Below are 23,921 nucleotides of genomic sequence, written 5' to 3' on the forward strand. Positions count from 1 at the left end.
TTTTTGTTGTACAGCTCTGATACCATTCACTTTTCTTTCAGACTGAGGGCTCAGACCAGTGCTCCATGCCTGAGGACTTGGTGAGTAGTAGCTGTTCCTCCTCATTTGTCCTAGAATATGAAAGCAGTCTTAAAGCACGGCATGTTTCTTTCCTTTTCTTGGTCCTTTGGCCAATTATGGCTGTGTTTATGCATTTTGCTCAGGAAACTGTCAGACACTATTTGCAACAGAGCCTAGGGCCTTCTACTTTCTCATCTTTTTCCTCTTTTCCCTTACCATACCAGTTAGCTTTCAGGTGGTTCATGGTGTCTTTGAGCTGTGGCCTGTCATTCAAGGTATACTCCTAATTCTCTTTTTCGATCAGGCAAAACAGTATTCAGTTGCCACCTTTCAAATAAAATTTCCCATCATAAAATTTCCCCGTCTTTCAGGTGGTTTCTGTCTTTAGGCAAGGTAGTCTCCTCTTTTTGAAGACTGCAGGAGAACATCAAAACATGTTTTCTCTCTCCTTTCCCTCAGACTACTAAACTAGATGATGTATGTTGGTGGGTTTATGGTCACCTAACCCTGCATTTCAGATTCAGTATGATCTGATGTTCAATAAGCCAATGTTGGCAAGTGTACCTGAGGTACCTTTAGCCCGGGAGACATGCTCAGCTTACTGTTGACTCTTGTAGAAGCTTTGTATTTTTGTTTCCTTAATGCATGTTCGATTTGTAAACTAAGGCTGAATCATTAGTGTTTGTTAGGGTTTTAGAAGGTCTTTGATGGGGATAGGAGAATCTGAAATAAATTGATCAGTTAGTGTAGACTTTTCTAAGTTCAGATTTCTAGATGCATAAACAACTGCAAATGTTTTATACAGGGCCTGATAAGGCATAGATGTGTGGCCAAGGCATGTCTCATCTGTTTGCTTTCTGCTTGGGTGTGGAGTTTGTGAAGTTTCAGCTCCATTTCTGAGGAAGAGATTAATGCTATAGGTTTTCTGTGTCAGGCTGAGGAAGGGGAAAGAGGGAGAGAAAATGTCTTTATGACTTGCAATTCTGAGGTTGGTACTTCTAGTGCTTTTTGGTCTCAGTTTTGGAGGGAGGGGGGGGAACTGGTTCATTTTCCAACGTTTTCAAAGTACTGACGTGTTCTCTTCTCCCCTCTTTCCTTCACTTCTCCGCTTGGCCAGAGAGTGGCTGAAGTTTCAGACCATTGGTGGTACTCCATGCTCATACTCCCTCCTTTGCTGAAAGACAGTGTGGCAGCTCCCTTTCTAGCTGCATATTATCCAGACTGCGTGGGCATGAGTCCATCCTGTACCAGCACTAATCGGTTACCTGGTGAATCCAACCTTGTGAAGTTAGAGCACTTAAAGAGCGTGCCTAATTTGACTGGTAAGGGCCATCCGCAGGGCTCTGTTGCTTAAATAGGTGCAATAAATTTTGTCTTCTAACTGAGTTTATAAGGCACATAATGCTCCTGATTCAGAAACACTGGTTCTGTTCTCAGCACTAATACACACTCTCTGTGTGACTGCCTCTGTACTTTAATGCAACTTACTCCTTTGTAAGATAAAGGTAACACATTTTGTATGGCACTTCTTCAGGGAGTAAGCACAGACTGCATAGGCTTTTTGTTTACCACCTGTCATTTGTTGAAAGAAATAGGAAATTAACATGCAGGTACTTAAAGATTGTTTGCATTCTTAAAGAAATAAAGATTTATCGAAACAAAACATGTTTCTGCTAGTTTTGATATTGTGGATCTTTGGGGCTTTAGAGAAAAGGATTCGATTTCTTAAGGCATTAGGATTCTCTTTAGGTTAATTTTTTGCTAATGACAGCTCTCAGACTGACAGCCTGGGAGTGCGGATCTGCAGAATAGGTCAGATATAGAGAAAGATAGTTCAGGATTCCCATATTGATCTCGGAGAGTGTGCTTTGAGGAAACTTCAGCTTCTGTGTCATCTTAGCAGGCTTTGCTGTCCTTAGGTGCTGAAAATAAATCTGTCCATCTATTCAACAGATATTTATCTGCTTAGCAAACAGAAAACTTCATTACACAGAGCTACCAATACTGTATGTGGAAGATGATTACCTTTAGTTCCTACCCACTCAGGGCGGTATTGGGAGCTGATGATGAAAGGGGTTCGGAGTCCTGCATGGGCCTGTCCGGTGATGCTAGACCTTAGACTTGAGTTTAGATCCTGTTCTTTGTTGGACTCATCATGGCATCTGAGGGCATATACTGTTTCTCTGGCAAAACTTAAGCTCTCGTAGGTCCAAGATGTACCCAGCAGGTAGCAGGACAGTAATTAATAGTGCACAGCCTAGAGGGCAGGAGAGGGGAGAGCAATATAAGTGAAACCGTTCTGAAGGTGGTTAGAGGCTGGAAAGCTTCATTACTTGTTTATCTGTGTAAGGTCAATGGATCATCTTAGAGGGAAGAGGATGCAATGTGCAATGAAGGAACGATGGAATATGACTAGTTCTTGGTGTGTCTTTATTCAGTTGCAGGCATGAACAAGTATTTCCAGCCTTTTTATCAACCCAATGAATGTGGGAAAGCACTTTGTGTGAGGCCAGATGTCATGGAACTGGATGAGCTCTATGAGTTCCCAGAATATTCACGAGACCCCACCATGTACTTGGCTTTGAGAAACCTCATTTTGGCTCTGTGGTACACAAACTGCAAGGTAAGAGATGCTAATAGTTAATTTGTTTGTTCACAAATAAGAGCTATTTATTTGGGATGTGGACTCTCTTCTTAGGGATTGGACTCTTCTTAGATGTCTCCTTATGCACCAGAAAAATTGCTCCTGTCCTTTCGAAAATCCATTCTAAGAATGGGGTTTTTTGTTGTTGGTTGTGGTGTGTGGTTTTTTGGTTGGTTGTTTTTTTTTCGTTTTTTTTTTTTTGTTTGTTTGTTTGTTTAAGTTTTAAAGCCTAGGAGTTTCTTTTGGAATGGATTTTACTGGAATGGGATTGTGAGCATTGCCACCAGGTAGATTAATTTGGCATTCAGGGATGCATTTCAATACCATTCCTGTACTAATGGAGCACATCATGGAGTTTGCAAGAGTATTTTCCAGACTCATGTGCTTTTATTTCATGCCAGTCTAGCTTAATACTTGTTGCCTTACTGTGTCAAACTGGCTACTAAGTAACTACCACAAAACCTGCTTTTAAAATGCTCTCAGAAACCTGATTCATTATTAATTTTTACCATGTGATTTACAATTTACATATCATGTAAGCACAAAAAAAAAAAAAAAAAGAATATTAGATAATCAACACTTTCTGTTCTCTGTTTCTCCTTTGCAGGAGGCTCTCACCCCTCAAAAATGTATCCATCATATCATTGTTCGGGGGCTTGTGCGTATTCGCTGTGTACAAGAAATGGAAAGAATACTTTATTTTATGACAAGGAAAGGGCTGATTAATACAGGGATCTTATCAGTCAGTCCGGACCAGTATCTTCTTCCTAAAGAATACCACAATGTAAGTTGCTGTTCTAATCCCTACGTTATTAGTGCTATAAAACTACGTCATATTTTTTTTGTTCTGGATTTTTTGCTCGTTACCTTTGATTCCAACCATTTATGTAAAAATTACTTCTAAACGCAAACATATTGCATGTTTTTCACATTATTATTTTCTGCCTTCAATGGTTATGGAAGCTCCAGATGTGCAACTCTTCCCAGCAAGGTTTTTGTTCACACTGGAAACCATGGAATTCAATCCTACAGATTTGTGCTTCCTATGAGCTTTTCAGAGGGGTGGGAACTGTATGGAAAATATACAATACACTTAGGTTCTTCTCATGGCTCAGCCTTATAATTTACCTCTGCTTCCATAGGTCAGGAAACTTCTATACCATGTTCGTTTGTAAGAACTATGATTAAAGGACACATAGTTATGACCACTAATTTAAACTGAACTTCATCTGTTTCTGTTACAAGACATTGGAACATCTGCTTTTAAAGTGCTTAAAAATCGTAACTATTTTCAAAGCTACAACTCATCTTTTCGCTGTAGTAAATGCACTATCATCTTTAAAAGTTACATGGATTACTTTAGAGAACAAGAGAGCCGTAGTCTTCTGAAACCTATTGATATTTTTAACTTTAGCAAAAAGAAAAATAAGTGTGCAATGATAATTTCTATTTTAGTTCTAACTATTTATTTAAATATTTTATTATTTTTTAGAAATCTGTCATTATTGTTGGGGCTGGTGCAGCAGGATTAGCAGCAGCTCGACAACTGCACAACTTTGGAATTAAGGTAAAAAACATCACTTAAAGTCAGACTTCCCCTGCTTTGAAAGTGTTCTTAATGAAAATGAAAAAAAATACATAATTGTTACAAACATTTATGTATAGGGCATCCTAATTAATTTGTAAAATCTGGGGTTTTATTGAGTAAATCTGCTGTTTAAAACGAGCATTTATTTGTATCTAAAATTCAACAAAGCATCCAGTGAATATTTTATGTAGACTTGGGTAGGAAGGATGGGGGGGGCAATGGATGTTCATGTCTAAATAATGGGACTGTAGATGATGACGTTTTTTTAAATGAGGTAAAAATTTCTTTCCTTTCTGCACTTTACTGGACTTGTTGCTTATTAAAAACAAGCAAACCACATGTATTTCCCCTTTCCCCTGATATTTATCACTGATTGAAAGTGTAATCTCACAATATTTACATGTTGACATAATTTTACACATCAGAATATTCTTATGAAAATCTATAGGACTTTTTATGCATGAAGTGTTTGCAGGGCTGGTGTTTAAGGAAATGAATGAGCATCTGACACTAAAAATTTGCATGTTTATATGTTCATATGTGTATTATTTATAAGAAAACCTGAATCCTATAGTCCCATTGTCTCATTCTTTGGTTGCTAAATAGCAAATTGCAGTGTAGCCTCTTTGTATATCAAGTCCTGTGGAAAGCTGTCCTGCATTAAAATACATAAATATCAACTGGCAGGACCTTTTTTTAAATATATAAAATACACTCTGTTGCTTTCTACTGTTATGGAGAGATGGAGTTTCTCTAAAAAGACTTCCTCTAAAAATAAAAGGATAATATAAGTAAGGGTAAACATAGACATCCATCTGGTCCAGTATTCTGGGTCTGTCTGTGACAAGTAGTAGATGCTGAAAGAGGTATGTATGAATGGTGGAAATACATAAGAATGGGGTTTTCTTTGAATACCTCAGGAATACATTTCTCCAAAAGGTGTATGGAGTTCCTCAGATAGACACTGAACACAGATCATTGTGTTTAATAGCCTGCAACGTGCCTTAAACTCTAATTTTGAGATTTCCTGAATGGAATCATAGAATGTCCTGAGTTGGAAGGACCCACAAGGATCATCGAGTCCAACTCCTGTCCCTGCACAGGACAACCCCACAGTTCACACCATGTGTCTGAGGGCGTTGTCCAGTCTCTTCTTGAACACCGTCAGGCTTGGGGCCGTGACACCTCCCTGAGGAGCCTGTTCCAGTGCTCCACCCCCTCTGGGTAAAGAACCTTTTCCTCATGTCCAACCTGAACCTCCCCGGCACATCTTCCGTAGCTTTTTTAAAAAGAAGGCTTATTTTTGTTGAAGTTGTTTCTTAAAGTAACAATTATTTTATATGTGTATATTCCAAAGGGTTACTCTAAAAAAACAATTTAAATGCGTAGATTAACTATATCCACAAACAAAAATAAAGTGTTAAGATCATTAGCACTGCTGGACTGTTTGTTTTTTTATGTTTTGTTTTCCCTTTGCTCTTGAACTTAACAGATACATTTAATATAATCAAATCTTAAAATTTACTAAGCTGCATTGTGTCATAGGTCATTATCTTAGAAGCTAAAGACAGAATCGGTGGCCGCGTGTGGGACGATAAGACATTCAAAGGAGTCACTGTTGGGAGAGGTGCACAAATCGTCAATGGATGTGTCAACAACCCAATGGCACTAATGTGTGAGCAAGTGGGTTCTCTGCAGTGGTCATGCATTGTCACTAGTGAAAAATTGTCATTTAAGCCAGGTTTGGGTGACTGGGTGTGGGTGGGAGTCCTCTTCATGGCACGATTAAAACACTGTTCTATGTTGAAGTAAACTCTGTGTTGCTATTATATCTTGGATAACAGCTGAGCACAGAGGAGGGCCGTAGAATGGTTTTGGGCATGTTATGTAAAGAAAAGCAAGGTGGCTTCAGCTTTGGTACCAGAGGAAACCACTTTTTTCCCCCTTTCTGCATATAGTAATGTAAAAGGTTCTCAGCAGATTTCCTTAGAGCTGAGAAAGGCTTTAATCTGGAAGGCTATTGCCGCGTTTTTGTAATACACAGTTCTATGACAGACTTTCCTTTGCTCAGCCTCCACATTTCTAGTTCAGTTGTGGAGAAGTTAAGATGAATATGTATAACAACTACAGATGCAAACACACTGCAGTTCAGTTTTGGTTGTTTGGTTGTTTGGGTTTTTTTTGTGCTTGTTGATTGAGTTTGGCTTGGGTTATTTTGGGTAGGAAGCTGAATTTCTCTAAGTGGAACTTGAGTATGGATTTTTCAGAGAGGCATGCAAATCCAGTGCATGTTCTTTTAACTGCTTAGTGTAATTTTAGGACGGTACAAATGTAGGAGTAGTTACATTCAGCCCTTTGAAGGCAACTGCCAGGCTGATATGGCCCCCAGTGAAAATGAGTTTGACACCCCTGACCTATAGTGTCATGATTTTTTTGTTTTTCAAATAGTGTTTTAGTTGTGAGGTGAAGAGCAATGACTTCTGAACACACACTGGGTGCCTATCCATTTCTAGTCATTTAATGTCAACCTTGGTTCGAAGTACAACTGTATCTTGGGATCTGCAGTGGTGACCAACAGCCTAGAGGGACGTCATGATGTGTGAAAATCCCTGGAGTGCACCCTAAGTGACAAGGCCCTAGGAAGAATTTAGCACTTTATTTGTGCTATGGTCTCTATGCTGACTCTGTAGAACATAAAAACGTTTTTATTCTGACTTAGCTCTGTTGTGTGTTTGATAAAAGTTGGAGAGGCAGAGCAAGACCCCAGGTTTCATTCCAAGTAATTTCTTTCTTTGCTTGTTGGTTAATGATCCGGGTGGTAACTTGCAAGCGACATCCTGTCAGTTCCTGAATGCAGGGAACTGTTTGGGCATCATGTACCAGAAAATTGTACAAAATAACTGATTCTAAAGGTGATTTAGAGAACAAGGTGAGGTAGAAATGAAGGAGACTGGTTCATCGTGTTTGATTACCAGACGCAACATCTCTGTACTGGTCCCTGACCTGACAGGAAAGTTGGAGATGAGGTTTCTGGGAATCTGCAATAGAAAAAAGGAAGGAAGAGTGGGGAACAACAGTTTGTGGACAATTAACAGATAGAAGGGTTGTTGGTATTCCAGTTTTAGGAGGATGAAAGTTTGAGTTAATCTGACCAATTATTTAAAGTCCTGGATGTTTAAGTGGCATCACTTAAATCTGAGGGATTCACATTACTTTAAATAACTTTGAGCAGACTAGGCACCGTAATTTTTCTATACTTAAAAAGCAATAAAATGTCTTTTTCTTAAGCTTGGCATTAAAATGCACAAACTAGGGGAGAGATGTGACTTGATCCAGGAAGGTGGAAGGATAACAGATCCCACTATTGATAAACGTATGGACTTTCATTTCAATGCCATCCTAGATGTCGTCTCTGAGTGGAGAAAAGATAAAACCCAACATCAAGATGTTCCTCTTGGTGGTAAGTGGGAGAGGTATTCACGAAGTAAAGATGTTGGTTGTGTTCATAGAGTTTTATATTTAATTGGCTTTTACATCAGACATTTTTGGAAGTCTCTGGCTGTACATCTGACCTTACATCCAACAGTGATAAGCTGGCTCTGTGGAAGACAAAGGAAGATTGACTGCTGTATACACACAGACCAAAATATCACTTGTAACTTTTAAGGATGCCTAATTTCAAGGCTTTTATAATACTGTACGACTTCTGATGTAGTATCTTGTTTTCATGAGGTAGCTTATTCAGTATAACTAGTGCCACTAGCAGTTCAAAAGACTTGCTTCTTGCTGAAGCAGGCCATAGCTGGCCATAACTCTTACACTTTTTTACTCATCTGTCTAAAAGAAGAGCCTGATCAAAGCCTTCTGTTGGTAAGAACAGTTCCATCTCCATTGGTAATACCTCCCTCCACACTTAGAGCATGCAAACACATTCAACAACAAAAAATAAACTAGCTCAGAAATGTCTGCCTCCCAGATCTTTTCAGCATGGATTCTCTAAGACAGAATTAGCAACTTTTTAGTCTTCAGTGAACTCTGGATCAAATTTCTGAGGTTTTTTGTGTTTGTTTCTTTTTGTTTTGTGGGGTTTTTTTTGGTAAAAGAAAAACATCTTCGTGCAATTTAGCAATAAGCTTGAAAATTTTGTGATGCAGAGAATCACATATTGAAATACAGTAGGACTTCTGACAAATTGTGATATATTCTTATTTTAAACATGTTCTTTCACAGAAAAAATACAAGAGATCTATAAAGCCTTTATTCAGGAGTCTGGTATCCAGTTCAGTGAGCTGGAAGAAAAAGTACTACAGTTCCATCTCAGTAATTTGGAGTATGCTTGTGGCAGCAATCTCTCTCAGGTGAGTTTTGACAGCTGTGTCCTGAAGTGGTTGAGCAGGGTTGGAAGTAACATTGAGAAGTCATCTGATCCATCCCATGGCCCCAAAGGAAGACTCAGCCATCCCTAAACTGTTCCTACATCCCTAACCTGTGCTTTAGACAGACTATAGCACTTCCTTAGGTAACCTGATGGGAGTTCATGACATGCTTCTAGCGACATCCTCTTTAACGCAGAAGTTGAGAGTAGGTGGTAGAGTGGAGCAGGGCATTTTTTGCTAAGATGCTGGGTGGTAGGATTCACAGGAGAGTTCCTCTTCCCCAGATGTTGTGTGTGACTTCTGCTTCTCAGTTCTGTGTTTAAAAACTGAGGTATTTCTCTACCTTGCTAGGTATCTTGAGAATAAATGCATTTAACTTCTGAAGTGTTCCAACACCCTGACGGTGGCCCCAGTTCACCACTCCTAGGTATTCTGTTGACTATGTGATACTTGGCTTTCCTCGCGACTTCAGTTTTAACCAAGCAGGTTCAGGAAATATCAAAGTATGATGTTGTTTGCAGTGCGTTATTTACTTAGTCCTGTTGCTTGGGTTAAAGGTGTTTGAGGTCAATTGTACTATGGCAGTGGGACAGCTGAGTGACATGTGCAGATGCACATCTGAACTGAGAAGCACATAAGAACATAACAGCTTGAGAATGGCCTCAGATTTTTCACTGCTAAGTGGTGACTGCTTAATGCAAATATCACTATTGTTCCAACTATGGGTTTGCAGGGGTGGCGGGAGAAGGTCAGTGAAAAGTATAATGGAAGAACCTCCAAAGTGACAGCAAAGTTCCACTGAGATATTTTTGTATCTTATTTTCCCCTTCATGTTGGGAAATAAAACATTTCCATTTTTAGTTGAAATCTTAAGGCTGTAAAATCTGATTCCCTTGCTAGAGACAGAAAACTGAAATGAACACACTGCAATCCACCTGAATTTCTGTACTACTTTCCTTGTTTTCTCTACCAAGCAGAACTATAAATTACCTGCTAGGGACCAACCCATATTATGACATTTCTTAATCCAGCAGTTTCTCTGTTGTATAGTGGCCTTAGGTAAATAAGCCGTTTGCATTTGTCCATGTTACCATACATTCCGGTGACACAATTTTTTTTCATTTGTGAAGGGAATTAGGGTGGCTTCTTCTAAAGTGCGGGACTTTCACCTCACCAGTAGAGACAGCTAGTTGTGTTCTGTTGACAGGTATCTGCACGCTCATGGGACCACAATGAATTTTTTGCCCAGTTTGCTGGAGATCACACTCTTCTAACTGTGGGATATTCTACTGTGATTGATAAATTGGCAGAAGGGCTGGACATCCGACTGAATTTCCCAGTGAGTCTGGAAAATGTTGGTGCGGTGCCTGTCTTGGATTGCTTTGAAGCACCCAATCATATCTTTGTATTCTTTGGGACCAGGCAAATCTGTACCTGTGATTATTTTGACTTGTCTTTAAGAAAAGAGAGGACAATTTCAGGATTTCTGGAAATCCTCTTTGAGGACTATCAGTACATCAATATGGGTGACAGAGCACTGGCACAGGCTGCCCAGGGAGGTTGTGGAGTCTCCTTCTCTGGAGACATTCAAAACCCGCCTGGACATGTTCCTGTGCGACCTCACCTAGGCGTTCCTGCTCCAGCAGGGGGATTGGACTAGATGATCTTTTGAGGTCCCTTCCAATCCCAAACATACTGTGATACTGTGATAAATATTGTGAAATGATGATCTTGTATGTTAGAATTTTTCTTTTTAGCTTCCCTGGAGGCTATTTTTTTTTTTCCAATATTTCTCTGGAAAATGAGTGTTCTTCAATTTCCAGTTTGCAGACTGGTGCTATGTTATCTATTCTTGTCTGAATTTGCATTGCATATGTAGATTTTGTAGTATAATCTTCTTCAATTTGCCTTTCAATAGGTACAGAGTATTGACTATTCTGGTGAGGAAGTACAGATCACCACTGCAGATGGAACAGTGTGGACAACACAAAAGGTATCTAATATGCTTCAAGATTAAGGATTTTGGGAACACAAGAAAATATTGACCACAGTATATGTCTTTTTGGTTTTGTTGGTGGTGTTTTTTTGTTTGGTGTGGGTTTTTTTTTTTCCCTCAGAAGACTATTTAGTCTAATTTATCCCCACCCAAAGATGAAAACTCATATATTCTAATGACCCATATTTGGTTGTTTTTCATTGAGCATGCTTGAGTTTTGAGTACTAGCTGATTTGAAGAATCAAGCACTATAAAGGCACTATTAAAACTGTGAAGCAAATAGATTTTTATGTGGTCTTTGAAGTGACAGTTATGTTTTCTTGTTCCATTCCCTGCTCAACTTTACCCCATTTTGCATGTGAATCTGCCCTGTTAAAATTTGGTGTGCAGCACTTGACTACCCTTATTTCTCAGTCTCCCTTATTTCATGTATCCCTACCAGCTTCATGCTGTGTTATTTAGCTTTTAGTAATTTTTAAAATTATACCTAAACTCAATCAAGATTGGATTGACATAAGTGTTACTGAGCATATTTTAAAAAGAAGGGATTTGTGAAGGAACAAGAAACAAACCAAAACAACGAGCATCTTCTCTCCTTTCAAAAAGGACAGTTTTGTTAACCTGAGTGCCATTAACTATAATTCACAGGAGGTAAATTGGTAGCATGGTTACCCACGCTGATACAAGCAATTCAACAGACTGCAAATTAAAACCAGTGAACTGTAAGGCATGTGTTTCCCTTTAACGGGGAGTAAAACCAGACACTAATCTAGAGATGTCTGGTGAGTATTATGCTGCATACTACAAGAATAATCCAAGATAATTAAGAGGATGCTGTAAGCCTTAAGTGCGGTATTCAGCTTTTGCTACTGTAGTGACTGTAATTATTTCTTTCAGGTATTAGTGACTATACCACTGGCCCTTCTTCAGAAAAATGCCATTCAGTTTAATCCTCCACTGTCAGAAAAAAAAATTAAAGCCATTAATAGTTTGGGAGCAGGAGTCATTGAGAAGGTAAGTAATTTCTGGTTATACTTAATTTTCTTTCCATAGAAACACTGGATGCTTGGTCCATGTGGCTTTTGCTGTGTATTTATCAGGATTTATTATGCATTTGGTTTTACTTGTATACAGTAGGCCAGAAGAGCAAAATGCTGTCACGGATCACATATATTTACCTGTGTCTTACATTTCTTGTCCTAAAGTGTTTTTTAAAGGTATTGTTTGCAGAATCACTTCACAGCTTAAATGTTTTGTGTCTAACTTTAAGCAAGCCTTCATGATGGTCTTAGATCTTCCAAAATTCAAATAATGTTCTTATTCTGGGTCCTTTCAGCCTAATAAATATATAAACTATTTCAGAAGAATATTGACAGTTGTGTATTTGACCAGTGTAAAATCTCCCACCCTTTCCCCGTGCAAAAAGATAGCCTCTCCTGAAAAGAACCCTAGTAAGATGTGTGCTTAGAACAAAACATTAACAGAAGAAATTACAGAAACAGGATTACAACAATGTTTAAATTTAAAGGCAAAATTCAGAAATGCCCCACACAGGATGGGGATCACTAAATTTTACATTAGGTTTGTAAAAAATTCTTCTGAATTTCTTGAGCATTTTCCACAGTGAATTCCATTGTGAATTTGAAATTGTCTGTGCATATGCAATTTGTGAGACTAGTGGTTTTTTTTTCTCCTTCCCTGTCTCCCTTGGAGAACAGGCCCATATATTCTTCATTGAGACTCTCTCTTATTAATAGAACTGTGTGTCTTTAATGGACTGGAAAAGGGAAAAAGAATTAGAACAACATCATATACCATATCCAACTATGAGTTTTGTAGTATGAAGTGTTTTAATTCTATCTCTCTCACTCTCTCTCTAGATTGCTTTACAGTTTCCTTATAGATTTTGGGACAGTAAAATTCAAGGAGCTGATTTTTTTGGTCATGTTCCACCCAATTCCAGCCAACGTGGACTCTTTAGTGTTTTCTATGACATGGATCCAGAGGTATCATATGCTAGCTGTATTTTCTGTTGGCCTTTCAGAAATTCACTTTGGAATCTAGGTGCAATAATTACTATACTATGAAAGTTTTGTTCTGTTACCCCCGCAACTGTTAAAACAAATGGGAGCAGTGTTATTTTTCAAGAAAAAGCTGATTGATACTTCATTGCAATAAATGGGAATGTTTTCCTGTGTTTGGATAAAAAAAAAATAATACAAGCAAGTTAATGTTTTTATTCTCAAATGATCTTGAAAACAAGTTAATACCTGACTCTATATATACTAATATGGGAAAACATTTACTAGTCCCTTCCAGTTTAGGACTTCTGTTCTTTTATTTGAATCAGTTAAAAATGCTGTATAAAAGATCTTGCTGGCTTATTAACACTTAGTTACTCAGGCTAGTGCAAGCCATTGTGTGGAGTGGCAGAAGGAAAGACAAACAGTAGATTTTGTATGAAACTGAGGTCTATAAGGGTCAGTCTCAAACTCACAGATTTCAAAACAAATTCAAACCAGTGCTTTGACATCATATTTCTCTTCCCTGCCAGTTCCAAGCAGACACATTACACATTTATATCTTACCTTTTCATGCTTTTACAACAACTCCTGCTTACTACTTGGCAGCAATTAAAAGGCTATTTTGTAACTGTATGGCTTACTCCAAAAGGAAACCATCCCATGAAGATCATGCTCTGTTATGACCTGTATATGACTTCCTGTAAAGAAGTTTTCTCTTCGGTACTCTTAAGCTCATTCTACATGAGGTTCAGTGTGCTGGCGCTGTCCAGAGACACTAGATAGAATTCTTAATTTGCTTGATAGCTACTCTTAACTAGCTATCAAGTTTAATAAGAGAAGAATTGCCTTATATAAACGAGAGGGAGAGTTCTTTAAAGGAGTTGAGAACCCGTGTGCTATTCTGTAGTCACCACTTCATCTTTGAAACTTCTGCATGGTTGCAGATTTCTTGAAGTGGAAGGAAACATCAGTAGAACTGAGCATTCGTTTCTTGGGCCAAAATCTGCTGCTAAGAATTTAGTATTGGCCTAATGCAAAACATATCTAACTAGTATTTAAATATTAATAGCTTCTCTTTGTTACCACCTTTTGAAATTGGTGGAATTTTGCTACGAAACAGGAGCTTAAGAATTCTGTCACAAACAATAATACTATAATTGTCAGTTGTTTTGGTGTAGCCTTTATAAATAGGTATAGATAGGAAGTTTGCACTTAATTCAGCACCTTGTAAAAGAGGCTGACCATAACACTGCCCTGTGAACAAGATATCAGAGTATGTTAGTAACTTGAGCATAAACGCTGTAGAATATACACCCTTTATTCTAAGGAATCAAACCCACTTTCCTCTAGAACAAACAGGGCTTTGCAGCTGAAAATCTGTCAATACCAGTTAAAAGGGACTCTTCAAAAATATTTAATAACCTAATAATTTCAAAGTAATCGCCTATGTTAATGTCTTGTTTTTTTAGAGCAAAGAAAGCATTTTAATGTCAGTGGTCACTGGAGATGCTGTGACAACCATTAAGAATTTAGATGATAAGCAAGTAGTGCAACAGTGTATGACTGTACTTCGAGAGCTGTTTAAGGAGCAGGTAAGAGAAGACTCTTAAGAGATTAATTAACTTGCCAACAGAGGAAAAGCTTTTGATTGTATTACGTCATGATGTATAGGAAAACCTTTGACATTTTAAACTCTTTTTGTGTCAGTTTGAGGGAGTATGTTTCCTTTGAGATACAGTAAAAAACATTTGGTCTCTTGTGTGAAGAATGTGAATTGAAGTATCTTAGATTTGTCTGAAGGAAAGCGGTAATGAATTGAAAAAGAGAAATGAACTATTATCTTTTTAAGTGCTTTTAGAAAGGAAAATTAATTAAAGTCAGTACTTTAGATAGGTAACACAAATATGCTTCTTATTTAGCTGTCACTTTTTCCAATTTATTTTTTTTGGGGGGGCTGTGATGGGGTCATCACTGCTTCCAATACATCATAAAAGGTTTAAGCTAGATAGATTTGATTGTGATTCCCCCTCCCTCCATGTAAAAAGCAACTGAAATTACACCACCACCACCACTAAACCAAACCAAACAAATCCCTTACTTTTCTAGTAAGAAACAACCCTTCCTGAGCTGTCTTAGGATGAGATATAAGCAAAATGATCTATCAAGGGCCCTACATCCTGACTTTAAAAAAAATTCTACCTTTTTTTCTTCTCCCAGCTCATCATTTGGATAAAATTAGGAAAACCAGAGAAATCTGGAGCAAGCAGCAATCACTTAGCAATGTTATTTGCATCCCACTCTACAGACAGTAATGCCCTAGTTAAATTAATTAGAGTGGCTAGATCCCAAGGAATGCTTGTGTTAATGTTCCTGGGTGATTTCTCAAGTTTTACTGATGGTTCAGATGTTAGGATTAATGATTTTGGAAAAACTTTGGCATCTGAAAGTACAACTTTTCCTAGAAAACATACTTTTGGTAATGGCTTTACAGTTACCAGAATCACATGCAATGTAAGTCCACATACCTGCTATCTTGATGTCATGAGAACATTGCAATAGCAAATGGGTTTTTGGTTTTGGTGCCACTCTAGTCTAGGAGGGTGATTTTTCATGTCTGTCTTCAAGGTTTATAGCAATCGTGAATTTCAGTCACCTGTCCACAATGCAGCTGGATTTTCAAAGACCAAATCACTCCTAGGGGTGTATGAAAACTTCTTCTGGGATGTCCATGAAACTTGCCATACGTGGCTGGCCGTTGTCTTCATTGCTTGAGCTTTAGTCTCTTATGTGCTACCTGAAGGGAACAGCCTATGTGTTGATACCAGATTTGTGCAAGAGGCAATCAGGGGTGCTTCTGTTTCCTTGTCACAAGCCCCTCAAGAGTAAGAGACAGCTGTAATTGACACCTTCATACAACTGTTATCCAGACTCTTTTTGGTAGAATTGTGTGGGATTTGCAAGCTGCAATGTGACAGAGAATACACAGTATTACTGCCATGGCTTAGCTACAGACAACTCTGACATTCTGGTTTTTGTTTTGTCCCTGAACCTAGTTTTCAAGCCAGCTCATTTTCTGGTGTTAAACAAGTCATGTTATTTCTCCATGTTATTGCAATAAAATTATCTCCAAAATGAAGATTACATTTTGAGATTTAACAAGTCAGAAGTAGCAAAGCACCATGCCTTACCAAGACAGAAAGTGCTTACATCATACATACAAACATGCTGTATGATGTTGATAATGGTATTTTACCTGTTTGCAAGAGTAAATATGTATTTTGAAGAATTTTTTTTTCTCATGTGTAGTTTTAGGTATATTACAATAGTCAGATTTGTTGCATTCAAAACAGTGCAACTGTGATGTTTCAGACATCAGGCAAGTCTAGCAACAAAATCATCTTTGCCATTAGTAGTACAATAAAGAAAACTGGAATTTAATTCTGGAATGTGATCTAATGTGCATCATAACAATACTACATACTCTAAAGATTACACAAAACTCTTTATGAGAAAAAGCTATGCAAATATGAGCTTTTCTTTGCAGCACGTAACTTTTGTTTTGATTATGCAGGAGGTTCCTGACCCAGTGAAGTTTTTTGTTACTCGATGGAGCAAAGACCCTTGGCTCCAGATGGCGTACAGTTTTGTAAAAACAGGGGGCAGTGGTGAAGCTTATGACATTATAGCTGAAGACATACAAGGAAAAATTTTTTTTGCTGGTGAGGTAAGTATCTTTGTTACTGTTGACTAACATTATTGGGGAACTATTTATTTTAAAAGATTGTCCTTTGCTAAGCAACACCGTGGTTTAGTGCCAGGGTTAGGTTATGGTCGGTCTCAATGATCCTGAAGGTCTCTTCCAACTGAAATGATGCTATGATTCTAATCTACAGGTAGCATGTAAATATTATTTTCCACAAATATACTAATGTTTCTTGATTCTGACACAGAACCGTCTTTATCCATATTAGTATTGGGCATGGAAAGTCTGCCAGATATTTCAGGTCAGGAGTGAACTGCGTAACCATTAAGTGCAGAACATGACAAGACTATACAATCCACTTGTGGTTTTAGTCAGATTATCTTTCTGTGACTCCACTGGTGGGTAACATAACAAATGCATGCTGCTGATGGTATAGCTGCATTCTATACTGGAACTTACCTGCTCCACTAAAGCACAGATGGCAAAACACACTACTAATTTTGCTAGCTGACTTGCTTACAAATTTTGAAGTTGCTAAAAATCATAAGTATTTCCCCCTAATATCTTTCCAAGTTTTCCATGGCTTTGAAAAATGTTGGTATATGCTTAAGGAAATCAAAACTGATCTTATAAACTGAGCTTCTATCTGTTCTAATAGTTTAAGAAACAATTCACCTTTTTTTTTTTTTTTCCCAATACAGGCCACAAATAGGCACTTTCCTCAGACCGTTACAGGAGCTTACTTGAGCGGAGTTCGAGAAGCAAGCAAAATAGCAGCATTTTAAGTACTGAAATTTTGTGTTTATAGATATATTTTTAATTGTTTTCTGTGGGTAAAACTATCTTCATGTTTCCTATTTGCTGCCTTTTTCCTAAGTGGTACTTAAATAGTAGTATATGGTACCTGAAGATAAAATCTTCATCTTCCTTTCCCTCTTTCTGCCCTACCCCTGACGACACGTATTGTTGGGGTTTTTTTTCCAGCTAAGGTGTTACTAGCAAGAGTGACATTGGAGACCCTGGCTACAGCTTAACTAGTGGAATTTAGTGTTGAGAGTCCTCTTCTTTATGGCTCAAGTCATACTCTTGTAAACCTTCATTTCAGGAGGTCAAATTAAAACAAAACTAAGTTAATATACAGCATTAAAAATGCTGGCAGTTAATAATGATGATGGGAATTTTCCACTGTGATTCTCAGGTTGATTATGCTCATAGGCGTTCAAACTTGCTCCCAAAAGCCTGAATAGCCTAGACAAATTCTAGAGTTATTGTAGGAAGGAACTCAACGATCACTCTTTCCACTTGCAATCAATAACCTTTTCTAGAATATTTTTCATATTCTTAGCCTCCACTAAGAGGGCTTTGGAATATCAAGTTTGTTCCTTTAAATCAGACTGCTGGAACAGTTTACAGTGCAATCATAGAAAGGTTATTGTAGCTAAGAAAAACTTGAAAAATTAACTTTTACATTACTTTAAAAAACTTTGAAATATTCTCTCTGCTACTTATTCAGATAAATTCTTGTTACAATAATAGGCTAAGTTTAGATTTGCTTAGTGCTTCTGATACTATATTTCTATGATTATTTTGAAAACAAACTTCCAAATTCATGTGGGCTGAGTAGAGGAACTATCTAGTGATATGAGCGCACAGCGGGGGTGAAGGACTGTAAGTTCCTAACAGCTCATTCAGCTTTTATATTTCAAAAATAAGTGAAGATGAATGAGGAAAAATATTAACTTTTATGAAGGGCTGAAACAAGGTAGCTTGCACTTTCACTTGGAGGCTTTTTTTTTCCTTTTATTATTAAAATATTATTAAAAAGAACTCGAGGGAGTAATTCAGTAAGGGCTAAGCATCTCTCTAACAGCTTTTCCATGGGACAGGGAAGAAAATATTTTTCAGTAGAAATAAGACAGACACAACCAAGATATCTGTTGTAGTACTATTCCACTAGAAGTCTTAATGAAAAAAAAATTAAAACCAACTTTTAGATCTCTTCCCCTACACCTTCCCTATAACTTTACTGCATACACCTCATGATATCTGGAAGGAAAGCAAGCACTTATTCTTTTCCTCCCTCATTCTCATGCATAGCCTCTTCTTTTTTTTTTAATATCTTCATTTAAGAATGACCCAGTAAACTTTTTTTTTTTTTTAGTTACAGTTCTTATTTCCATAAAGCTATATCCTTGGAAAAACAAAAAACAAGCAAACTTATGAAAAATCCTACTGAGTAAACACAGTTCTTTTCAAATACCTAATATTTTGGTTTTAGAGTAGCTATGATATTGTTAAATACCTTTATTTAATCTCTAATTTACAAGGTGAAGATGTTTATATGACTAGATGTTTTTCAGATATATATTCTGTTCTGCTTCTTAAAGCTGAATTATATGACTTAATAGGAAAAGTGTAACTGTTCATAATTTTCTTCTATATAAAGGCTAGTATGTACAGTTTTAAAGTATTTCCAAGTCTTAAATTGTAATTTATAAGAAGCAAGACAAAATCCTCTGATGATAAAAGATAATCAGACATCAGATTTTGCTTTTGGTAATCATTTGCACTTCGTTAATTTCATATATTGCAGGCCAACTTATAGCAAAGCTAGGAAAGATTGAGAGCTGCATACGTTTCTTTCCCAATTTATCATATATGACAAAATTATTAGGAGAAGAGCTTCTGAAGGTGGGGGAGAAAAGCTTATTATTACAAGCCCAAAACATTATATTCAATGGCTGCTTCAGCTGACCTTGGTCAAAACTCCAGTCAGCTTAATGACAACGTATGTAAACACATCCCATTCTAGGTAGGAACTGTCTAGGAAGTTGCGCTCGGCATCCATTTCTGCAGTCCAAAGGCTGTGTGAACATGCTTGATTTTAGACATATGCCTCCATCCTGTTAATTTGTCCTTGGGGTTTTAAGTCTATCTACAACTTTGCAGGCAGATAAATGCCATATTCTAGAGAACAGAGATGGACCTGAACAAATACTGTCACTTTGGGCTTTAGCTGCTGCACGCTTCTTATAGCATTAAAAAAGGATAACAAATGATAAATTTAGCAATGGCCTAGTCTCTTAATTATTTGTATATTATTTTGGTGCCAAGGCACTTAAACTGTGTTGTGCTACACTTAAGTTCGAGGAGTGAATAAAAAAAGTATGTTCCATTTTAACTTACGTTCATTTGAAATGTATAACATCAGGCTGGTTCTGAGACTTCATTCTTTAATGTTCCCCAATTTTTTTTTAATACCAATGCTAAAATTTATTTCAAGCATGTATGTGTTTTTTCTTTTGTGTTTAATTTATTCCCTGCAAATAAAGAACTGGGAAATGTTTGGAGTAGATTTGTTTAAATGTTATCAAAAATATTTGAATGCAGAGCATGATCCGTTACACTTCAGCTCTTCTGTGTGACTATTTTATGGCAGCAGAATAAAACTGGAAAGTATCAACAGGATGACTGTGGGTTGTTTTTGTTGGGTTTTTTTGTTGTTGTTTTTCTCTTTTTCCCCCTTTAAATTTGACTAGTGGCTACGCCTACTTCTTTTTGTTACCTTCAATATTAAGATTTCATTTTAGTATATTCCTACAGCTAGACAATTCCTCAGTAGTGCAGCTCTACATACTCACTTTGCTGTTTTTTGAACAATACCATAATAGTCAGTGTCTTTTGCCTCAAAGGTTTACAAAGCAATTCTTAAGCGCTTTATCAGCTTATTTTCCTTAGCCAGAGGAAATTTAAGATAAAATGATAATTGTTTAGAAGCACTGCCCATAATTTTAAAATAGCCAGAAAAATCACCAGAGACCCACTTAATGCTTTTTACTGAATAATTGTAGTATGAACACTTGTTAGGATCATGGTCCTGAAAGGTTTCTGCTAGCCCATCACTGTAATAATGGGCAAACCTGGTGATATACATAAAACATTTCAAATATAAACAATGACAAATTCCAAGAATACTTACCAACCTTGTTCTTGAATGGTGAGTTGGATGTTAATTTACTGTAAGTCTATGTCCTGGTTTCAGCTGGGATAGAGTTAATTTTCCCAGGAAGCTGGGAGGGGACACAACCAGGACAGAGCTGAACCAAGACCAGGCAAAGGGATATTCACTACCACCTGATGTCACACTCAGTATATAACTGGGGGAGCTGGCCAGGCTGGGGGGGTTGCTGTTTAGGAGCAGGCTGGGCATCAGCAGGTGGGGAACAGTTGCATTGTGCCTTCCTCACTTCGTGTATTATTTTTTAATTGTTGCTTATCTCTTCCCTTATCCTGTTAAACTGTTTTCATCCTAACCCAGGAGGTTTATGGTGTTTTGGAGATTTGTTTGTTTGTTTTTCCAATTCTCCTCCCCCTGCTGCTGAGGGGTTAGGAGCAAGTGCTTAGTTGCTGGCAGAGGTGAAAGCACAACAGTTTGAGTGCAGGCAAATTAAAAAAATAATAATAATAATAAAAAAAATCCTACTCCCTTTGAAAGTTTATTATTTCAACCAGTAACACACATAGGTCTGACACAGTGAAAAGATTATTGTGTGGCAGATTCATTACGTTGCCCAAACGCTGTCATACTCAAATAGAAGTTCAAAATTTGTATCCTCAGGACATGATTTCTTGTCCTAATGCTAACTCTTTGCTGGAAATTATTTTTTGTTACATGTCACACCAGTCTTGAAAAACATTAACTTCATTCTAAGAATAACAAGCTTTAAAAGGGAAACAAAAATACTAAAGCTGCTTTTAAAATAAAGTACAAATCAGTAGATCTTGTCATGCTCCCCCAAGGAATGACAATCCTTCAAAAAGATAGGTGGTGTGGGGGATAATTTTTTTTCCTTATGGCCCAGCTGTCTAAAACTTAGATCAGAAATAAAAGTGAAGTGGCAAGTCTGTGACCAAGTGCAGTCCAGTAAACAAGGTCAGATGAAAAAGCAGGGCAAGTTATATAATATTGCCATCCTCTTATCCTCTGCGTTTCTGGAGATCATCTGGTTTAAGCTGCCCCTTGGAACAGGGCCAACATGGAGCAGGTTGCTTGGGGTCCTGCCAGTTGAGTTCTGAACACCTCCAACAACACGGATGCCACAGCTGCTCCAGGTCCCATTTCTGAGACCGCTGTCACAGCTAAGCTTTTCTTCCCCTAACGTGTAATTGCAATTTCCCTAGTGGCACTCTGTGCCTGTTGCCTCCCACCCCCTCACTGTGCACCCTCCAAGTAGAGCCTGGCCCTGCCTTCCCTGTGCTCTCCCATGTGGTAGTTGCAGACTGCAGTACCATCCCCTTTATCCATTAAAGCTGAATAAGCCCGGCTCCCTCTGTCTCCTCTCCTACACCCTGTGCTCCAGCCCCCTGGCCATCCTGCCCTGGACTCAGTCTGCTATGTCCACACCTGTCTGGCATCAGGGAGCCCAAAGCTGGACACGGCCCTCCTGAGGCAGGCTCACAAGCGCTGACTGGGGTGTCATCATCCCTTCCCTCAACCTGCTGGCTACATGCTTGCTGCAACAGCCCTGTGTGCTGTCTGTGCTCCTTATCACAAGAGCACACTACTGAACTGGGTTCCACTTGCTGTCTGCAAGAACCATCTGCCTCTACCCAGGTGCTTTTCTGCAAAGCTGCTTAAAAAGAAACCAGTGTTCCCTCCTGCACTGTTGAATGGGGTTACTCCATCCCAGAAGCAGGATGCTGCATTTGCTTTTGCAGACCTTTAGGCCATTCCTGTCAGCCCATTTCTCCTGCAAGTCAAGGTCCACATGAATAAACTTTTAGACCTACAACTTTCAGATACCTGCCTTAATGAATATTTCCAAATTCAAAGGCAGAAGAGACATTTCTTTCAAAAAGGAAGATATCACACTTGTCAGCATTTAAGATACTTCTTAACCTTTTTTTCTGCAAGTGAAACATTGATTTTACTAAATTTCTTACTGCATGTTTTCAGGTAGTAAGTATCCTGGTGCCTTACAGATTTTCCACCATTTTCACAAAATAACGGAAACTAAAATAACAACTGCTACCAGAAGTCATCTCAGGCATGCTTTCATTTAGCTTAGGCAAAGCTACTTGATTATAATCAACTTTCTGATTTGGAAAAAGGAATAATTGTATCTACCCAACTGGTCATGAGCTACCCTCTCTCCAAAACAGCAACAGAGCTAATAAACCTTATTGGAATCACCATGCTGACTGCCAGGGGCATTATTTGACCAGATTAAGCACTGCACTCCAAAAGGGTTATTTTTAAGTCCAGTTTAGCAGTGGCTAATCTAAACGCAGACATTCATAGATTCTTGCTTTGTCATGTGCCTTGTAACAACATAATGCGGAAAGAACACAGATGCTGTAAGCAGCCTTCTCGGGTCCAAGAAAGCTATTAGTTGAGAGCTTCTGGAAAATGTGGGATGCCACTTAAAGTTGCCTCTCCCTCATTTTGTCTTGGTTAGACATACCTGACCAGTATACTGTGGGTTACCACACAACTCAGATCAGTTCTTTTCCTAGCAACACATAACCTTTCTTCACTTAAAATGTCTACTTGTCCCTTTGCCCACTCAGCCCTCTCCATCTTCCTTCTCCTACTGGGCCCATACAGTCACCCCAAGTGCCAAGCTTACTCATAAGAACAATGGTTTAAATGTGCAAGTCATTCAGGTTAATTTGTGTGGGTTTGCAGGTCACCAACCGAAATACTGAACACCAAAGACATAACTAAACAGAGGAACCTGTACACTGGACTGTAAGAATTTTGCTGTAAGCAATCAAATCAATATGGTAGGACTATTTTTTTAGAACACAACGGTCAGGACATAACTTTAACATCTGAAAGGTATAAGGCCTGAACTCTTCATTCTGTTACCTTTTATTCAGCTTGACAGTTTCTATTTTTTTATGAGCAACTCTGTACAGGATTTAGAGACCTGATCAGCTATGTTTTTAACCTAGTGGCACCAAAATGAGCAGGACATGTTATTTACCTTTTAGTATAGTCTTGAAGCCTTTCCCCCAGTTGTAGGAAGAGCTGGAATCTTCTATCAGTTGCACCCAGGCTGGGATGGATTAGCAGGGAAAAGCTCAGACATTTCTTCTCTGTTGAGGACTACATTGGCTTTTAGTCACAAGATTTAAACATGGTATTTGAAAGATTCTAAGTTAATTTCTATTCCATCTGCACAATTCCAAAGTGGCAAATAATGTATACATACAATAAACAAATACACTGTCCTTTAAGTTTTTGCTAGAATTTACAGTATAAGAAATGTTTATACTTGGGAGTCACTCATCTTAAAAACACTTCCTGACCCACAAAATTAAAACTGACTGGTATGTTTACATAAAAGCCACAAGGCAGTCAAGTATTTGTATAAAATCCATCTGAAAACCCAACAAAACATAAGTAATTTACCACTTTTAAGCAGGACTTGGAAAGCTTTTTATGTTTTTAATTGCAAATTAAAAAGTGTACTTTATGCTAAAATAATCCAGAAAAACAACCAACTCCCTCTACCTCCACCATCC

General features: G+C 38.1%; 1 protein-coding gene across 1 annotated transcript in view; it reads left to right on the top strand.

Annotated features, from left to right (window-relative positions):
• Positions 1 to 19,859, top strand: part of KDM1B (lysine demethylase 1B) — a 28,847-nt gene extending 8,988 nt beyond the window's left edge. The window contains exons 8-22 of the mRNA XM_082046361.1: positions 42 to 80; positions 1,178 to 1,382; positions 2,499 to 2,683; positions 3,312 to 3,488; positions 4,197 to 4,271; positions 5,838 to 5,975; positions 7,581 to 7,752; positions 8,523 to 8,650; positions 9,876 to 10,007; positions 10,587 to 10,661; positions 11,562 to 11,678; positions 12,545 to 12,670; positions 14,158 to 14,280; positions 16,260 to 16,412; positions 17,093 to 19,859. Coding sequence (XP_081902487.1) covers positions 42 to 80; positions 1,178 to 1,382; positions 2,499 to 2,683; positions 3,312 to 3,488; positions 4,197 to 4,271; positions 5,838 to 5,975; positions 7,581 to 7,752; positions 8,523 to 8,650; positions 9,876 to 10,007; positions 10,587 to 10,661; positions 11,562 to 11,678; positions 12,545 to 12,670; positions 14,158 to 14,280; positions 16,260 to 16,412; positions 17,093 to 17,176 — 1,929 coding nt within the window. The 3' untranslated portion in view covers positions 17,177 to 19,859. The remainder of the gene's footprint in view (positions 1 to 41; positions 81 to 1,177; positions 1,383 to 2,498; positions 2,684 to 3,311; positions 3,489 to 4,196; positions 4,272 to 5,837; positions 5,976 to 7,580; positions 7,753 to 8,522; positions 8,651 to 9,875; positions 10,008 to 10,586; positions 10,662 to 11,561; positions 11,679 to 12,544; positions 12,671 to 14,157; positions 14,281 to 16,259; positions 16,413 to 17,092) is intronic.
• Positions 19,860 to 23,921: the final 4,062 nt, after the last annotated feature.

This window comes from Streptopelia decaocto (genome assembly GCF_964273445.1).
Source record: "Streptopelia decaocto genome assembly, chromosome: 2".
Lineage (NCBI taxonomy): Eukaryota > Metazoa > Chordata > Aves > Columbiformes > Columbidae > Streptopelia > Streptopelia decaocto.